This window comes from Gracilinanus agilis, chromosome 1, assembly GCF_016433145.1.
Source record: "Gracilinanus agilis isolate LMUSP501 chromosome 1, AgileGrace, whole genome shotgun sequence".
Taxonomy (NCBI): domain Eukaryota; kingdom Metazoa; phylum Chordata; class Mammalia; order Didelphimorphia; family Didelphidae; genus Gracilinanus; species Gracilinanus agilis.
In genome coordinates this window covers 636,740,545-636,758,764 of record NC_058130.1, presented here as the reverse complement: position 1 = coordinate 636,758,764, position 18,220 = coordinate 636,740,545, and the positions used below count along the sequence as shown (strand labels likewise).

The window sequence follows — 18,220 nt, the reverse complement described above, 5'->3', positions numbered from 1 at the left end:
CCTTCCTTCCTTCCTTCCTTCCTTCCTTCCTTCCTTCCTTCCTTCCTTCCTTCCTTCCTTCCTTCCTTCCTTCCTTCCTTCCTTCCTCCCTCCCCCCCTCTCTCTCTTTTCTTTCTCTCTCTCTCTCTTTTCTTTCTTTCTCTGTGTACTCTGCTTGAGTAATTGATTGACATGGAAATCAGGATCTCAGATTTTTTTACAGCAGTTTGTACTCATTCTACAAACCACATGAACATACTTCTACAAGTTTTCCCATCATCCTGGAGAGTGTAACCTTCATAGCAGCGGCACTCATAAGAGTCATCAAGGCTTACACAGGTATGTTCACAGTCGTGATCTCCCAGAGCACAGGAGTCTAGTCCTGATGTTCCATTTATAATTATGCAAAGAAAAAGGAAAATATTTCACACATTAGCAATTTGTCCCCCTTTAACACTGCACACAAAACAAAAGCTGATATGTACTAAACTTTCAAATTGGGCTATATATATTACTCCCCTTATTACATGGTGTAATAGATACTACAGGTGTTATTCTCATTTTACACATGGGGAAAACTGAGGTTCAAAGAGTTTAAGTGATAGGAGCCATGCATTAGACAAGGAGCATATAGCATTTCTCTACTAAAACATACTTTTGAGCATGAAGGAAAATTAGGATGTCTTCTAGTAAGTCACTTCAGGGGCTGATACTTCATTAACATTTAAAAAAAAATAGAAGTGGTATGTACATGCATTGACACTATAGCACAGGAAGGATTCCAGGCCAAGTTCTCACATCCATTCTCACACACACACATATCTAATGATAATATCTTATCAGGGCTTTACAGTTAATTAAGTAGACTGCAGGTCACAATCCTCAGAGGCAGATAATAAAAGGTGGTTTTTTTAAGTTTTTTAAGTAAGGAAACCAAGACTCAGAAAAATTAAAAGACTTACTCATAGACACATAGCTAATAAGAGGCACATTGGCTAAAATCTTAGACTTGGAGCCTGGAAGTTGTTGTTGTTCAGTTGTTTCAAGCATGTCTGAATCTTCATAACCCCATTTGGGGTTTTCTTGGCAAAGATTCTGAAGTGGTTTGCCATTTCCTTCTTCAGCTCATTTTACAGATGAGGAAACCGTGGCAAACAGGATTAAATGACTTGCACAGGAGTCACACAACTAGTAACTGTCTGTGGCCAGATTTGATCTCAGGAAAATAAGTCTTCCTGACTCTAGGACCAGTGCTTTATCCAATGCGCCACCTAGCCTGGGAAACCTGGGTTCAAGTCATACTCCTGACAATGTGTGATTCTAGGAAAATTGCTTACCCTCTCTGAGGTTCAGTTTCCTTGCCTTTAAAATGAGAGAGATTGTACTTAATGACCTCTAAGATTTCTTCTGTCTCTACCTTTATAATTCTGGGACTATGTACTCAGTTTCCTGCTTGTTTCTGCATAATAGTAATAATTTACATACCCATATCTCTACAGTCTATTTTTGTTCTTTGTTGCCACTACAGGTGATTTCCTTAAATGAGGAAATTCTATCAATGTTATTTGGTAACTGCTCTGCTACTTGGAGTGCTGGAGGGTTGCCTGGAGGCACAGAGGAGTGAGTGACTGGGTCAGGCTCAGTATCCTGAAAGTTTCAAAGGTGGGACTTGAACAAAAGGCTTCATCACTCTGAGGCTAAATCTCCAACTCCTAGACCACACTGCCTCTGGTATATACCAAAGGGAGCAGCTAGGTGGTGTAGCGGATAGAGTGCCAGGCTGGGAGTCACGAAGACGCATCTTCCCGTGTTTTTTTTTTTTTCTTTTCTTTTTTTATTTTTTAGAAAAATTTTCCCTGGTTACATGATTCATGTTTTTACTTTCCCCTTCACCCGCTCAAACTTCTCCCCCCATAGCTAACTTGCATTTCCACTGGTTTTAACATGTGTCATCAATCAAGACTTATTTCCATATTATTGATAGTTGCACTGGTGTGGTCCTTTCAGGTCTACATCCCCAACCATGTCTGCATCAACCCATGTGTTCAAGCAGTTTTTTTCTTCTGTGTTTCCTCTCCTGTAGTCCTTCCTCTGAATGTGGCTAGTTTTCTTTCTCATAAATCCCTCAGAATTGTCCTGGGTCACTGCATTGCTGCTAGTACAGAAGTTCATTACATTCGATTTTACCACAGTGTATCAGTCTCTGTGTACAATGTTCTTCTGGCTCTGCTCCTTTCACTCTGCATCAATTCCTGGAGGTCTTTCCAGTTCCTGAGTTTTAATCTGGGCTCAGACACTTGCTGGCTGTGTGACCCTGAGCAAATTACTTAATCTTATTTGTCTCAGTTTCCTCATCTGTAAAATGAGCTGGAGAAGGAAAAGGTAAACCAATCTAGAATCTTTACCCTGGGAGACCTCAGGAGAATGTCACAAAGATACAGCCTTGCTTTTGGGACATGGGATCTTTCCCCAGAGGCCTGTGAAGGTACTTGGTGCTTGGTAATAGTCCTGACTGCTTCCATGCACCCCTGGCTATCTTATTGACAGGCCCTGCCTGCTGCTCTGTAATTGGGAATCTGGGGTCCATGGTAACCAGTGACTGACTAGGCTGCCCACCCAGACCCCGGCCATAGAATGTGAGGCTGCCTGTGGACACATTTCTGTGTAACTCTTCCATTAAACCCATCTGATTCCATAAATCTTTGCAGAGATTTCTGTGTTCGTCAACTCAAATCTGAGGTCTCCCAGGGTCAGTTACAACTTGTCCCAACCACTATGGAGGCCGTCTCAGAGAGAGAGGCACACTTCCTGCTTCCCCGTTCCATTTGGAATTCTCGAGCCCTTCCTGCTAGGTCTCCTAAATAATAACTAAGTAATCCTCCTCACAACATGGTGCAGGAACTCCTTCCACCTATGTAAATAGGCATCTTGCCTACAATTATAATCTTAAAGGGTCAGCTAGACATATCTGGATGACAGAGCTAGTTTGGACTCTATGTGGAATTTAAACCCAATTCTTTCTCACTCAGGAGACAGCCCTTTCCCCATTACTACTCATTGCTCTTCATTTTTTCCACTACACCATGTTTAAATTGAATCCAGTCTCTATCCCAGCATAGGTAGGGAAGGGAATAATTTTTCTTTTGCTTTCAGGCTCCTGGCCAGGGTTCTCATGGCTTCTCTGTGAAGTCTCCTGATTCTTAAAGCAGAATTTTTAACTCCTAGATTTCTCCTTTGTACCCATCACCCATTGTATTTATCTATCCAACCTTCCTTCTTAGTTCCATGTAGAATGTAATTTCTTTGAGGGCTGGAATGGGTTCATTTTAAAAATCTTCGTATCCTTAACACAGCATCATTCTTTTTTTTTTTTAACCCTTACCTTCAGCCTTAGAATTGATTCCAAGTATCAGTTCAAGGGAAGAAGAGCTTTGAGGGCGAGGCAATTGAGGTAAAGTGACTTGCCCAACTGTTATAATTTATATCAGACTTTCTACCATCTTGGAGAGGGGTGGAAGGGAAGGAGGGGAAAAAAATCAGAATCCCTAAAAGTCAGAAAACAATTCTCAAAAATTATTTCTCCATGTAACTGAAAAAATAAACAAATACACACACATATATGTGTATATTTTTTAAAGCAACTTGCCCAGTGTCACTCAACTAGGAAGTATTTGAGGCCAGATTTGAACTCAGGATTTCCTGTCTCCAAACCTGACAATCTACTGAGCCACATATCTACCCACTTAGCACAATTCTTTATACACAGTAGGTGTTTAATAATGTTTACTGAATTGAGATGAAGAGAATTGGGTGCAGCAAGGTAGCTCAGTGGATAGAGCACCAGGCCTAAAGTCAAGAAGTCCTGGGCTTAAATCTGACTTCAAGACAATTCTTAGTTGTATGATCCCAGTCACATCACTTAATTCCATTTGCCTAGCCCTTGCCCTTCTGTCTTAGAGTTATTATTAAGACAGAAAGTAAGATTATTTTTTTAAAGAGAGAAATGCAGCAAATTAGTTTGGTTTTCCTTTCTTCAATGATATACCTGTCTGGTTAGGGGAAAGAAATCTCTTTGGTTGATATCCTTCAGGCCAAGTCTGAAGTCTGCCTTTGGGAAGGGTCAAGGGCACAACGATCTGCTTAGCTAGGGCTGGCTTCCTGCCCCCAACCCAGCAGGCTTTGTGAAAGCAGAGGTGACATCATGTCATCTGGCACAGGGCTGGGGAACATATACCCCGATCTCCTGCTAACTGTGGCTGAACTAAAAGCCCAGCATATTATTATTGGATAGAATGGCCAGACTGAATCATCCTAGGGAAAGACAGCAAATCCCTTTTTCATGAGAATAGCCTGACTGCACACATACAGGGGGCAGAGAATGTCTCATGGCGTATCTTATTACTTTACAGGTTCTGATATAAACTCAGCCATATACAACCTCTATAAGTATATATCAGACTTCAGTTTTAAATCCCCTGGTTGATTTTCACTGTTGACATCACACTATTTCTAGTAACAAATATACTCTAAATGGGAAAATGAGGGAAAAGAGAAAGTGCCATCAGTAGAATTGCCCAGATAGGTATGCCTCTGGACATGAGAAGACAAAATGAGGAGTTAGGCTGCCAACATTAGGAAGAGCCATATAAAGTCAGGAACTAATGGACATTCGATTAAAGTTAAAGAACATTCAATTTTTAATTATCCATGCTAGTGGAAGGGAAGAGAGGCATGTATAAACCTAAAGAAGGAAAAATAGGAAAAAAAACCTCATTGGCATTAGCCTTGGAATACAGTCAGTCAATAAACAAACATTAAATTTGTCAATCAATTAACAAACATATTAAATTCATCAATTAATCAAAAATATATTAAATTTATCAATCAATCAAAAATATTAAATTCATCAATCAACAAGTATATTAAACTTGTCAATCAATCAACAACATATTTAACTCCGATGGTATGTAAAGTATTATGCTAAGTGTTGGGACAGAAAGAAAGGAAAAAACGTGGCCCCTGCCTGGAAAGAGCTTACATTCTAATGGGGGACACAATATCTAAATAACCTAGTACATATTAGATATGTAAGTAGAGTAGATGAGAGGCAATCTCATGGAAATAGATAGTACCACAGTTAAAGTATACCTTCTGACACTCAGGACTTCCTAGAGCTTTTCTTTCTGCCACAGCTGCATTTGTGCTCAGAAACCAGGCATAAACTACTCATAGAAGCTGGTAGCTAGAAGCCAATTTGGGGAGGAATCCAGGGATGAGAATAAAGTAAGTATAACTTTTTTCTACCCTGTGGTTTTTGATACCTTCCTTCAAAGCTTTGTTGGTGTTTAGTGTTTTTCAGCCATGTTCAATTCTTTGTGAACCGATTTGGGTTTTGCTTGGCTAGGATACTTGGAGTGGTTTGCCATTTTCCTTCTCCAACTCAATTAACAAATGAGGAAACTAAGGCAAAGAGGGTTAAGTGACTTCCTGAGGGTCACACAGTGTACAGATAAGTTTCTGAAGCTGATTTGAACTCAGGGCTTCCAGACTCCAGGTGGGGCACTTTGTTTACCGTGCTATCTCCCTAAACCCTATTTCGATTCCTTATTTGGTACCATTTTGATAGTCTTCTCGATTGAGAATAAAAACCTTTTTATTGGCATAAAAGAAGAGGAGGGGAGGGCCTGGTTGAGTTGGAGACATAAAAGGAGGGAGTCCTTCTAACTTTTCTGTGGGAGTATAAATTGTTTATCTTGGCAATGTTGTATGCAATAGATATACACCTTATATGATACCCTCCTCCTAGGGGAAGGAGTAGGAAATTCCTTTGTGGTTAAATAGGAAGCAGTAAAAGTGTGCCATCTTGATCCAATAAAAGTGAGCCTTGGATTATAATATAGACAAATAAACTTCATTGAGTTCCTGGCTAGTCGTGATGGATATTCTTGGGGAAAAAAGACAATTCTTTTTTGGCCTAGAGTTCAAAATTCTGACACATTTCCAGAATCAGTCTGGGGAAACACTGCTTAGTTGGTATAATTTAAGAAGACTGCAAGCCATGCAAATTGACTGCTAGGTAGAATTATTTTAGATACTCTTTTAGGGTATCTCCATCTTTGGTCTCTGTGGTTTTGGACTGGCTTTTCCCCAAGACTTGGATGTTTGGCTTCCTCTCTTCTTGGAAATGCCTTTAAGAAAGTGATTCTCAAAGTGAAGTCCAGAGATCAAGGGGAGTCCCTGAGACAAAACTATTTTCATAATAATACTAAGATGTCTTAATTTTGAATAAAGTAAATGTCATTAGACATAAACTACATAAACAAAAGCTCTTTGGGGGGGAGGGTCCTTGATAATTGCTAAGCATGTAAAGAGGTCTTGAGACCAAAAAGTTTGAGAAATGTTGCTTTAAGTCTCAGATCAAGAATCACTTTCCTTGTTACATGGTTTCCCCAATAACTGGTGCCTTCTCCTTTACTGTTGTCTACCATCCTTTCTATATATATCTTACATATATTTTGATCCACCAGACTATAGGACATACATTCAGAATAGGAAGAGACCTCCTCCTTTTATATATTAGGAAATAGAGGCAGAGAGAGAGAGTTTAGACAACTTATCCAGGGTCACGCCATTAGTAAGTGTCTGATCCTCTGGACTCCATGTCCAGTGGCTTATCCACTATACCATATTGCCTCTTTTATTTATTTATGAGATTTGAAACCTGGCTCTCTGACTCCAAATCACTGTTTTCCCCAACATCAACAGTTTGGGCTTTAGTTGGCTAGTTTGTATGGATTAAGATGTAGTCATTTCCCTATCTAGCATATTAAAGAAGGAGGTCCTAAGCCAAAGAGACAAAGTTCCTCGGCTTGGTTCAGAGAAAGGAGCTGGTTCCCAAGAAGCTGAGGGTTGAGGGATTGTAACACTGAGTAAACATCAACCTTCTTATCTTTTACCAGACTGTTTAGTATCTCTTCCAAAATGTCAGTATGGGGCCCGCAAGACTGGAGAAATTCCAAGGAAATCCCCTCCTCCTAAGTGCTTTCTCTCCATTTTTCCAGTTGTTCATGCCCAAAGTTGGCTGATGGCTACATTAGCCAGGGTCATTGCAAGGGTAGAGAGAGTGAATAAAAAGAGCTTTGTGAGGTTGCAGAAAGAAAAAAAGGGAAGCAAGAGACTGGAAAATCTTGCCTAGAGAGTTGTGAGAAAGAAGATGGTCAAGGGAAGAGCTGGTTGGCAAATTGAAGAAATAGTCCTCAGGGTGTCTAGATCACTGAAGGCTGACTGTATACAAATTCATAAAAAAACAACAACAGGGGACTGGCCAATGAGGGTCCAGTTGTGGGATGATGTGCAGAGGATCCATGTGGATATTTGATGAGCCTGATTCTGACACATGTGATGACATGGCATGGAGAGATCAGAGCATATATTTGGTGGCAATTTCCCATGTGCTTACTGTGTAGTGAAAAACAGGCCATTTGGTTTGATGACACAGAACAGAGAGGAAATTCAAAAGGTGCCAGTGTAAAAATCTGCCCTTTTTTTCCTGCTAGCCATGAGGTCTAAGGATGACACAGAGTTCTGAAGGGCCAGTGGGTGGATGCCCTTCCTCCTACTGTGCTTGCCCCATGGCCTTCCAGGCCTCATATATTAGGGACAGGGCTGCCTCATGTTTGAGCTTTCTTTCCTTTTGATATAGGGCGAGATTAAAGTCACTTGCCCAGGGTCACACAGCTAGTAAGTGTCTGAGGATGGATTTGAACTCAGATCTTTCTGATGCTAGGCTCAGTGTGGGGCTCGGTTAGCCAGCTTTTTTACTTTAGTTATTATTAATAAACTTCATAAAATATAATAGTTATTGTATATTATATTGTATATTAATTTTAATCTTTATACTACTTAGCTGCCTCATACTACTTAGTTGCTTTGTAGCAACCGCTTTAAGGCTGAATCCACTCTCTCAAGAGACAAAAGTGATAGAAGGAAAAATGTGATGTTGGGGGAAATGTTTTGTATTTTTGTATTTTATATTTTCTCAGGAATATCCCTTTGTAACAGTTAATTCATATTAAATGATTAGATTAGTAATGGAGGTACCATTCACTGGTTTGATTAATAATAAAGGGGAGAAACAAGATGTAACTCTCAACTGATATTAGGAAAAACACATTAGAATAGAAACTCAAGACAATAGCATTTGAATAATCACCCCAATCCCTTAGAATTACTCCTAGAACCTTTAAGGGGAGATGTAGCCACCCTTGATTACCCATCTTGCCCATACACAGACTCCTAGAGTCTACATATGGACCTACTGGCCCCCTACCCTCATTACCTCTAGGTCTCTGAGGGAGAACAGTGCCTATATAGGTTTGGGAGAGTTAAATCCAATCTTACTACATATATGCTAAAATATATATGCATGTGGGTATATACGCAGAAAGTCTAATTTTTTAAAAGCAGGAACTTCTGAAAACTTACGTTTGCAGGTTCTTCCATCACTCCTTAATACAAACCCCTCAGAGCACTGACAAGCAAAGGATCTCTCAGTATTTATGCAAGAGTGTTCACAACCATGATCACTCAACAAGCAATAATCCACCCCTACAAAACAAAAAGCCAAGTGAGAATTCCATGAAAACTGAGCAAAACAGTGATGGAAAGATATCTTGTTCAACTTAATTTAATTTAACAAACACTTATTAAGTACCTACAAAATGAAAAACTCTGTGCTAAGGAGTAAAGTTCAATTTGCATTTGTCTGACATTCATGGTTGTTCACAATCTGGTACCATCTTCCTGGCCAGTCTCCTCTCATAATTGTCTCCTCTTGTATTCTATGCTCCAGAAAAACAAGTCCTTCTCTCCTCACCCTCTACTGAAAATCACATAATCTCTGAGCTGTAAGGTACCTCAGAGGCTTTCTAGTTCAACCTATTACAGAGTAAGACCAGACAACTGGCTGTTCAGTTTTTGCTTCAAGAGCTTTAGGGAAAGGTAAGCCAGTACCTCCCCAGGCAAACCATTCCACTCTTCCTTACAATTAACCTAAATTGGATCCTGATTTTCCCTCTTTGGTCCTAGTTCTGTCCCCTGGGGAAGAAAAGAGGGTGGGAAAAAGGAAATAAGAAAAAAATGGTATGGTTAGATCTACACTTATATTCTATCAGTTCCTTCTATGGCTGTGGATAGCATTTTTCATCATGTGTTCCTTGGGATTGTCCTGGATCCTTGTATTGCTGATAATAGTTTAGTCTTTCACAGCTGATCATCATAAAATATTTCTGTTACTGAACACAATGTTCTCCTGGTTCTGCTCTTCACTTTGCATCAGTTCATACAAGCCTTTCCAGACTTACAGAACAAACATGGTTGAGAGAGATTTGAACCTCAAGACTAGTAAGAAGACAGAGTTTAAGACTCCAGTCAAAAAGAATTATGCCCTGAGCTACAGAAGAAAAAGCTTGTACATGAGATCATAGAATTATTCTTTATAATATTTTAGTAATTATGGAGAATAGGAGAAGTGCCAGAAGCCTTGGGTTGGACGAATGTACTTATTTTCAAAAAGGGAAAAAAAAGTAGACTTCACAAGCCATGGCCTGGTGAAACTGATATTGACTTACAATAGAACTCTAGAATAAATAATGAATGATTCATTTTTGGACACATAAAGAGGAGTGGTGATAAGTAGGGGTCAGCAAGGGATAAGTAAGTATAAGCCATGGCAGATTAATCCCATTTCCTTTTTTGATAGGGTTATTAGACTGCCAGATCAGGGAATGGACAGAGTATATCTCAATTTCATCAAGATAATTTTTTACAAATTACTCATACCAATCCTATGAGGTATGTAGCATATTATTCTTATTTTGCAGATAAGCAAATGGAGAAGTTAAAGGGTTTGCCCATAGTTATATTGCTATTACATATCAGAGCTGGGAACTTATGCCCAGATCTTTCATCTGTAAATCTAGGGCTCTTTCCACTCTGCTTTGTTATAGACAGCCCACCGTGGTAGCCTTATGGAAAGAGGAAGAAATATGGACTGGAAAGTTAGGCAAAAAATGGAACAAGGAAACAATCATTTTCACTGTGCTAAGCACTTTACAACTATTATCTCACTTGATCCTTACAATCACCCTGGGAGGTACACTAATGATATCCCCATTTTACAGTTGAGGAAATTGAGGAAAGTAGAAGTTAAGTGACTTGCCCAGGGTTACATAGCTAGTAAATGTCTGAAGCTGGACCTGAACTCAAGTCTTTCTGACTCCTGACCTAGAGCTCCAGACAATGATTAATGAACTGATAGTGAAGGAAGATCTCTAATGACATGCCTCATGCCTCTCTCTTGGGTTTTGTCCTCTTCATCATTTTAATCAGTGACCTGAGGGAAGACATAGAGAGCATGCTTATCAAGTTTATAGATGACACAAATATGGGAGGGATAGATCGTGATTCTAGAATCATGACTTCAAAAGTTCTTGACAGGATGGAAAGACGGGCCAAATCTGACAGGATAAATTATAAGGACAAATGTGAAGGGCTGTACTCTAGTTAAAATAGCCAATTGTCCATATGTAGGATGAGGGTAATGTAGTTTAATAACAGTTCATTACTGAACTTAGAAATTTCAAAACTTAGAAGTTTTAGCTTTCTGAGAACCCAGTATGAGTCAGTGGTATGAAGAGGCAGCCAAAAAGGCTAATATCATTCTTTCCTTCAGGCTGGACCTAGGATTTCATCACTGTAGGGAGCTTCCTTCTATTGAATGATCTGTAATACATAGTCATAGAGAGGTGACTCGGACAAGATTAGGTGACTTTGCCTGGAGTTGCAGGCAATATATGGAATAGATGGGACCTGAGCCAGGGTCTTCCAGACTCTACAACCAACTTTCTATCCTTACAGTCTCTTAATACCACTTTAGTTTGTAGTAAAAGAAAAAAAAATGTCTTGAATCAAAGACGTAAATACTCAGACTATGGTCAGTCCACATCTAGAATGCTCCCTTCAGATCTGAAGACAACATTTGAAGGGGCATCTCCAGACATGAGCTAGTCCAGAGGAGGGTAACTAGGATAGTGAATGGAATTTGGAAATTTAGGATGAGGAATGATCAAAGGAAGTAGAGTCATATAGCCTGGGGGAAATAAGACTTTGAAGAACCCTGTTAGTTGACTCCAAGTATTCAAGGGCCTATTATATGGAAAAATGATTAAATTTATTCTTCTTAGCTCTAAAGGGGAAAATTAGGAATAATAGTTGGATGTTATAGGGAGGAGGATTTCAGTCCAACATGAGAAAGAACTTTCTAATGCTTAAAGCTACCCCAAGATGGAATGGGTAAGTGAGGTGGTGAGTTTGTCATTCCTGGAAATATTTAGGCAGAAACTGGATGGTGATGGCTTTGGAGATATTCTAGAGGGAGCTCACTGCATGGGGTATGAGGCTGGATTGGGTGATCTCTAAGGTTCTTTTCCATCCTAAGACTATGATTCTAAAGTTATAGAAGTGGCAACTCCAATAACACAATACTTTTCCTCCAACTGAAGTCATACAATTGAAATCAAAACAATTCTTAGGTCTCACTGCACAACCAACAAACTGGCAGAGAGAATAAAGGATGAACAAGGTCAATGCTGGAGGGGCTGCAGGAAGCTAGGTTCACTAATATAGTTTTGGCAGAGCTGTGGCTGGTTCAGTCATACTGGAATTCTGCACACCCTATGATCAGACATCCAAATCACTGCTAGGCATGTATCCCAGAGAAGACAAGGCATAATACAAGTTGTCTATATACTAAAATATTCATATTAATATTTTTGTGGTAGTGAAAAACTAGAAACAAATTAGGTGGCCACTGGTCAGAGAAAAGTAAAGCAGTGGTACACATATGTAATAGAATATTATAGTGCCTTAAAAAATGATGACTATAGAGAGCAGCTAGGTGGCTCATAGACTGAGAACCAGGCCTAGAGATGGGAAGTCTTAGGTTCAAATTTGGTCTCAGACACTTCCTAACTGTGTGACACTGGGCAAGTCAGTTAACCTCCATTGCCCAGCCCTTAGCATTCTTCTGCCTTCGAATCAATACACAGTATTCATTCTAAGAGCGAAGGTAAGGTTTTTTTTAAAAAAATGATGAAAATGATACATACAAGAAGCTTGATACAAAGTAAAATGAATAGAATCAGGAAAAGAAACACACAATTACAACAATGGGATCAGAAAGAACAATAAAGTGGAATGGAAGACCATCTAATTATAATGATTAAGCTTCATCCTGCCTGGAGAAAAGTTGGAAAAATATATCTCCCTTCCTTTGTTGCCCAATTGGGAGATTAAAGCATCTGCTTTTAGACATTGCTGACATGTTGATTGGTTTTCCTCCTTCTTTTTTTTTCAATCTTTGTTTTAAGGGATGGTTTGCTCACTCAGGAAAGGGAAAATGACATATTTGGAAATGAATGTGATGTAACAACAGATATCAATAAAAAATAAAAAACAAAAATAGCAATTAAAAAAAAGAAATCATGTAATTCTACATATAATCCCATCACAGTTTCCTTGGCACAGTTAAAAGGCCACTGTGAAGGAAGTTCAGATCCCATTTTTTCTCTCTAAAAACTTCTGAAGGAGCATATGGAAAATGGAATTCCAATAGACAGAGCTAATAGTGAAAAAAAAAAAGTCAACTTTTCTCTCCCCTTCTCTTAGCCTAGCCTTCTATTTAGTTTAGTGAATTGGTAACTGTGGTTCAGAAAGGCCCATTTTGGTTTAATTGAATTCATGCAGAAAAGAAACTTTTTGAAGGAATGAAGGAAACATGACTCACTTGTACAGGTTTTGAGGTCCTCATTAATGACGAAGCCTTCTGAACACTGACACACATATGAGTCATCTGTGTTTAGGCACAGCTGTTCACAGCCATGGTTGTTCTCTGCACAGTGATCCACCCCTAAATTCATTTAAATAAGTGAACAAAGAAAAAAAAGTCAATAGTAATGGGGATTTAAAAACAAATCCTGCTTGAGGGATTTTGTATTGTTTCAATTCATCAGCAATTAGAACAAGGAGGTCCTCACATTTTATCCAGTCCCACAGACCTTTTTCTTTTAGGACAGTGGTTCCCAAACTTTTTTGGCCTACCACCCCCTTTTCAGAAAAAAATATTACCTAGCCCCCTGGAAGTTAATTTTTAAAAAATTTTAATAGCAATTAATAGGAAAGATAAATGCACATGTGGCCATCATTGCCCCCCTGGATTGCTGCAGCACCCACCAGGGGTTGGTGGTGCCCACTTTGGGAATCACTGTTTTAGGAAAACCATCTCCTGCCCCTTTCATTCTTTTCTTTTTTCCTTGCTTGCTTCTTTCTTCCTCTTTTAAAAAAAAACCCTTACCTTCCATTTTAGAATCAGTACTGAATATTGGTTCTAAGGAGGAGCGTGATTAAGGCTAGGCAATGGAGGTTAAGTGACTTGCCCAGGGTCACACAGCTAGGAAGTATCTGAGGTCATATTTGAACCCAGGACCTCTTGTCTCTGGGCCTGGCTCTCAATACACTGAGCCACCTAGCTGCCCCCTTTCATTCCTTTCTTAAGGGAAATGTTTGTACAATTTCAATGACCAAGAAATAATTCTGAAAGCATTTAGTACTGAATAGAAGTCTGTTCTTAAATACCTCTTCCTCCCTCCTCTGTTTGGGCTAAGGCATGGGAGTCACATGTGGTGTGAAGGTTTCAGTTTGGGCACTTGGTCTCTAAGGTCTCTAAAAGGTTCACCATCACTTATTTATTATTTATTATTATTCCTGTTGACTCCTTAGGAGCATAGGGCCGCAACCATCTCACGCCAACGGACTCTGTTCTGGGCAACTTCCCCCAGCTGGGCCCATGTCATTCCGACTGTTTTTGTTTCATTTTCGGCAGATCTTCGCCAGGTCTGTTTTGGTCTTCCAACTCTCCTCCTCCCTGAAGGGTTCCAGCTCAATGCTTGTCTGGCTACGTTGTCTTCCGGTTTTCGTAGTGTATGTCCTATCCATCTCCACTTACGTTTCTTTATGTCCTGACTGATGGGGTACTGGATTGTTCTTTCCCAGAGACTAGCATTGGAGATCTTTTCAGGCCATCTGATGTTCAAGATGTGGCGTAGACATCTGTTAACAAAGATCTGGAGTTTGTTGGTGTTAGCGCTCGTCACTCTCCAGCTTTCTGATCCATATAGGAGGATGGCCTTTACGTTGGTGTTGAAGATTCAGAGCTTAGTGACGAGGGACAGTGCTTTGGAGATCCAGACAGACCGCAGGGTGTTAAATGCCTGTCTGGCTTTGTTGATTCGGCTTCTGATGTCCTCATCTGCCCCGCTGTCCTTGCTGACTATGCTACCCAAATAGGTGAAGTGGTTCGTCTCCTTGATGTTTTCTCCCTGTAGTTGGATTGGCAGGTCCTGTCTGCTGTTGACTGTGATCACCTGGTCTTCTTCTTGTTGATCTTCAGACCTGTCTTCTCCGCTTCTTCAGAGAGTCGTGCAAGTTTGTCTTGCGCATCCTGCTGCTTGTGAGATAGGAGACAGATATGTCATCTGCGAAGTCAAGGTCCTCGAGCTGCTTGGTGTGTGTCCATTGAATGCCCGTATCGTTGTCCTTGGTAATTCTTCTCATGGTCCAATCTATGACCATCAAGAAGATAAGGGGCGAAAGCATGCAGCCTTGCTTCACTCCGGTCTTCACTGTGAAGGGAGCCATCAGTTTCCTATTATGGATGACCTGGCAGGTAAAGTCTTCGTATAACTGCTGGATGATGTTGATGAGCTTCGGGGGAATCCCGTAGTGCTGCATCAATCTCCAGATGATGTTCCTGTCCACGCTGTCAAATGCCTTCTCGAAATCCATGAAAGTCATGTAGAGGGGGGACTGCCATTCAATGGACTGTTCGATGATGATTCTTAGGGTGACGATGTGGTCAGTGCACGATCTATGCTGACGAAACCCTGCTTGTTCTATTCTTAGCTTCTGTCCAAGGCCTCCTTCAGTCTTTCTAAGATGACTCTGGTCAGGATTTTGCTGGGAGCGGATAGAAGCATGATTCCTCGCCAGTTGCTGCATTGGGATAGGTCACCTTTCTTGGGTAGCTTCACCAGGTAGCCTAGTTTCCAGTCTGTCGGGACTTGTTCCTGTTCCCAGATCTTCTGCAGGAGGGGTTGTAGCATCTCCGCTGACATTTTTGGGCCAAGATACAACAGAGAAGAGATTTGAAACAGAAGATCAGCCAGTGCCAAGATCAACAGGAGAAAGAAGAACTTCGAACACAGTACTGGGAAATTAACCGTCAAGTCAAGAAGAGCACAAGATATGACAAGAGACGGTTCATTCACGATATGACCGAAGAAGCAGAAACAGCAGCTGGGCAGGGGAACATGAAGAGGCTATACGAAATAACAAGAACTCTATCGGGAAAGAATTACAACCCTAGCAAGCCAGTGAAGGACAAGACTGGCAAGACAATAACAAGCGATGCAGGGCAGAGAGCCCGATGGGCAGAGCATTTCGAAGAAATCCTGAACTGACCGCCTCCACCAACTGTTCCGGACATACCACCAGCCACCGAACTGCTTCAGGTGAACACGGGCCCACCTACCAAAGTTGAGATCATCAAAGCCATCAAGACCATGAAAAATGGTAAGGCTGCAGGTCCAGACGGCATCCCCCCTGAGGCACTCACCATCACTGAGCTAAGTGATTTGACCAGGCTCACACAGCTAGTAAATGTCTAAATCAGGATTCACACTCAGATCTCCTGCCTACCTCCAGCAAGATATCCACTAAATCACCAAGAAGCATAGTCCAAAGAATTCTGAAGTTGGAGTCAGAAAGGTTTAAGTTTGAATTTTGTCTCAGTTACTTCTTGTTGTCATTACTCCTTTGTTTTCTTTGCTTTCTTTTTTTCAAATTATTTTTAGAAAAGTTTTCCATGGTTACATGATTCATGTTCTTACTCTCTCCTCCACCCCCAACCCCCACTCCCCGCAGCTGACATGCATTTCCACTGGTTTTTACATGTGTCCTCAATCAAGACCTATTTCCATATTATTGATACTTGTACTGGTATGGTCGTTTTGAGTCCCCATCCCCAATCATGTCCACATCAACCCATGTGTTCAAGCAGTTGTTTTTCTTCTCTGTTTCCACTCCTGTAGTTCTTCCTCTAAATGTGGGTAGTGTTCTTTCCATAAATCCCTCAGAATTGTCCCAGATCATTGCATGGCTGCTAGCACAGAAGTCCATTACGTTTGATTATACTACAGTGTATCAGTGTCTGTGTACAATGTTCTTTTGGCTCTGCTCCTTTCACTCTGCATCAATTCCTGGAGGTCTTTCCAGTTCACATGGAATTCCTCCAGTTTATTATTCCTTTGAGCACAATAGTATTCCATCACCAGCATATACCACAATTTGTTCAGCCATTCCCCGATTGAAAGGCAGATCCTCGTTTTCCAGTTTTTTGCCACCACAAAGAGTGCGACTATAAATATTTTTGTATGTGTCTTTTTCTTTGTCCTTTGTTTTCAAAGGGGACAGAGAGTGATATGTGGATTTGTACAAGTTGGATTTAAGTAAGGCAGAGTTGCAATGTCATTGTCATTGGCCTCATCCTCTCTTCCAGAGGGGTGATGGCCAAGGATGCAGTGGATGACCTTGGCATCTTCCAGGTCTGATTAAGTTCTAAATGCTCCACAGTGCTTGCCTTAGTCATCTTCATAGCTTTGGAACAAATTGTTGTCATTCCACCTGGGAAAGCCTTCATGTGCCTGAGGTAAATATCTCCCTAGCTCACCAATAGGTTTGAAACCTGTAGGTTGTCCTCAGCCTGATTTAGCCTATCTGCAGAGATGTGGCGACTGCGCATGCTGCAACTTCTTGGATCCACAGGAGAGTTGGGTGAGAAAGGTGGACACTAAAGTAGGATGAACAGCCTTGACCTGACCTGAAAAAAAGGGCTCAACAAGCCCTTACACCAGAGGTGCTAGTCCTCCCTGAACACTTATTAGCTGCCTGGCTCCGTGTAAATCACCTTAAATTCTGTTCATCTTAGTTTCTTCATCTGTAAAATGAGGCATAATCATAGCACCTGCCTCACAGGATGTTATGAATACCAAATGGGTTAATATATGTAAACCATGTTATAAACCTTAAACTGCTATATGAATGTTCGATACTCTTCATTGTGATTTTTCTGCAGCATATGACACTCTTGACCATTCTTTTCTCTTAGCTTGTTCTTTCTATCTGGTCATTTTCTTTTGAGTTCCTCATTGTCACCCTCCCATCTCCTACATGTTGGTGTCTTTGGCCCTCTTCTCTTTTCTTTATACAGGTTTTCTCTTGGTGGGCTCATTTGACTCAGTGGGTTCAGCTAACTTCCCTATTTAGATGATTCTAATATATCCCCAATCTTTCCACGAACTTCTTCTATCCTGGTGGTTTCCAGTTACCAGCCATGTGGATATTGTGAGCATCCTTCAAACTCACCCTGTCTAAAACTACACCAATTATCTTTCCCCCTAAAAATGCCCATCATCCCAACTACTCTATTTCTAGTTATGGCACCTCCATCTTCCCAGTCACCCAGGCACCTCCAGTAATTGTGGAGCCATTTTTGTCTCTTTCTCCTTCTTTACTCGCCAAATCCCGTACTTCCCATATCCCATTAGTTTATAAGTACTGTTGATTCTACCTCCATTCTACCTCTTTAGCCATTCCTTGCTCTACACTCACTGCTCTAATTCAGGCCCTCTTCACCTCTCACTCTAGAATTATAATAGTTTCCTAAATGGACTATTCCACCTCCAGTGTCTCATATTTCTTTTCTTTTCTTTTCTTTTCTTTTCTTTTCTTTTCTTTTCTTTTCTTTTCTTTTCTTTTTTTTTTTTAACCCTTACCTTCCGTCTTGGAGTCAATACTGTGTATTGGCTCCAAGGCAGAAGAGTGGTAAGGGCTAGGCAATGGGGGTCAAGTGACTTGTCCAGGGTCACACAGCTGGGAAGTGTCTGAGGCCAGATTTGAACCTAGGACCTCCCATCTCTAGGCTTGACTCTCAATCCACTGAGCTACCTAGCTGCCTCTGTGTCTCATCTTTCTAACCCATTCTTTTTTTTTTAATTTTTAACATTTATTAATATTCATTTTTAACCTGTTTACATGCTTCATACCCCTACTTTCCCCTTCACCCCCC

At 40.7% G+C, this 18,220-nt stretch overlaps 1 protein-coding gene across 1 annotated transcript in view; it reads right to left on the bottom strand.

Annotated features, from left to right (window-relative positions):
- Positions 1 to 18,220, bottom strand: part of MATN2 (matrilin 2) — a 198,920-nt gene that overhangs the window by 40,612 nt on the left and 140,088 nt on the right. Inside the window, exons 8-10 of the mRNA XM_044683928.1 lie at positions 12,824 to 12,946; positions 8,464 to 8,586; positions 239 to 361 (exon numbers count right to left, since the gene is read on the bottom strand). Of these exons, the coding sequence (XP_044539863.1) occupies positions 239 to 361; positions 8,464 to 8,586; positions 12,824 to 12,946 (369 nt within the window). The remainder of the gene's footprint in view (positions 1 to 238; positions 362 to 8,463; positions 8,587 to 12,823; positions 12,947 to 18,220) is intronic.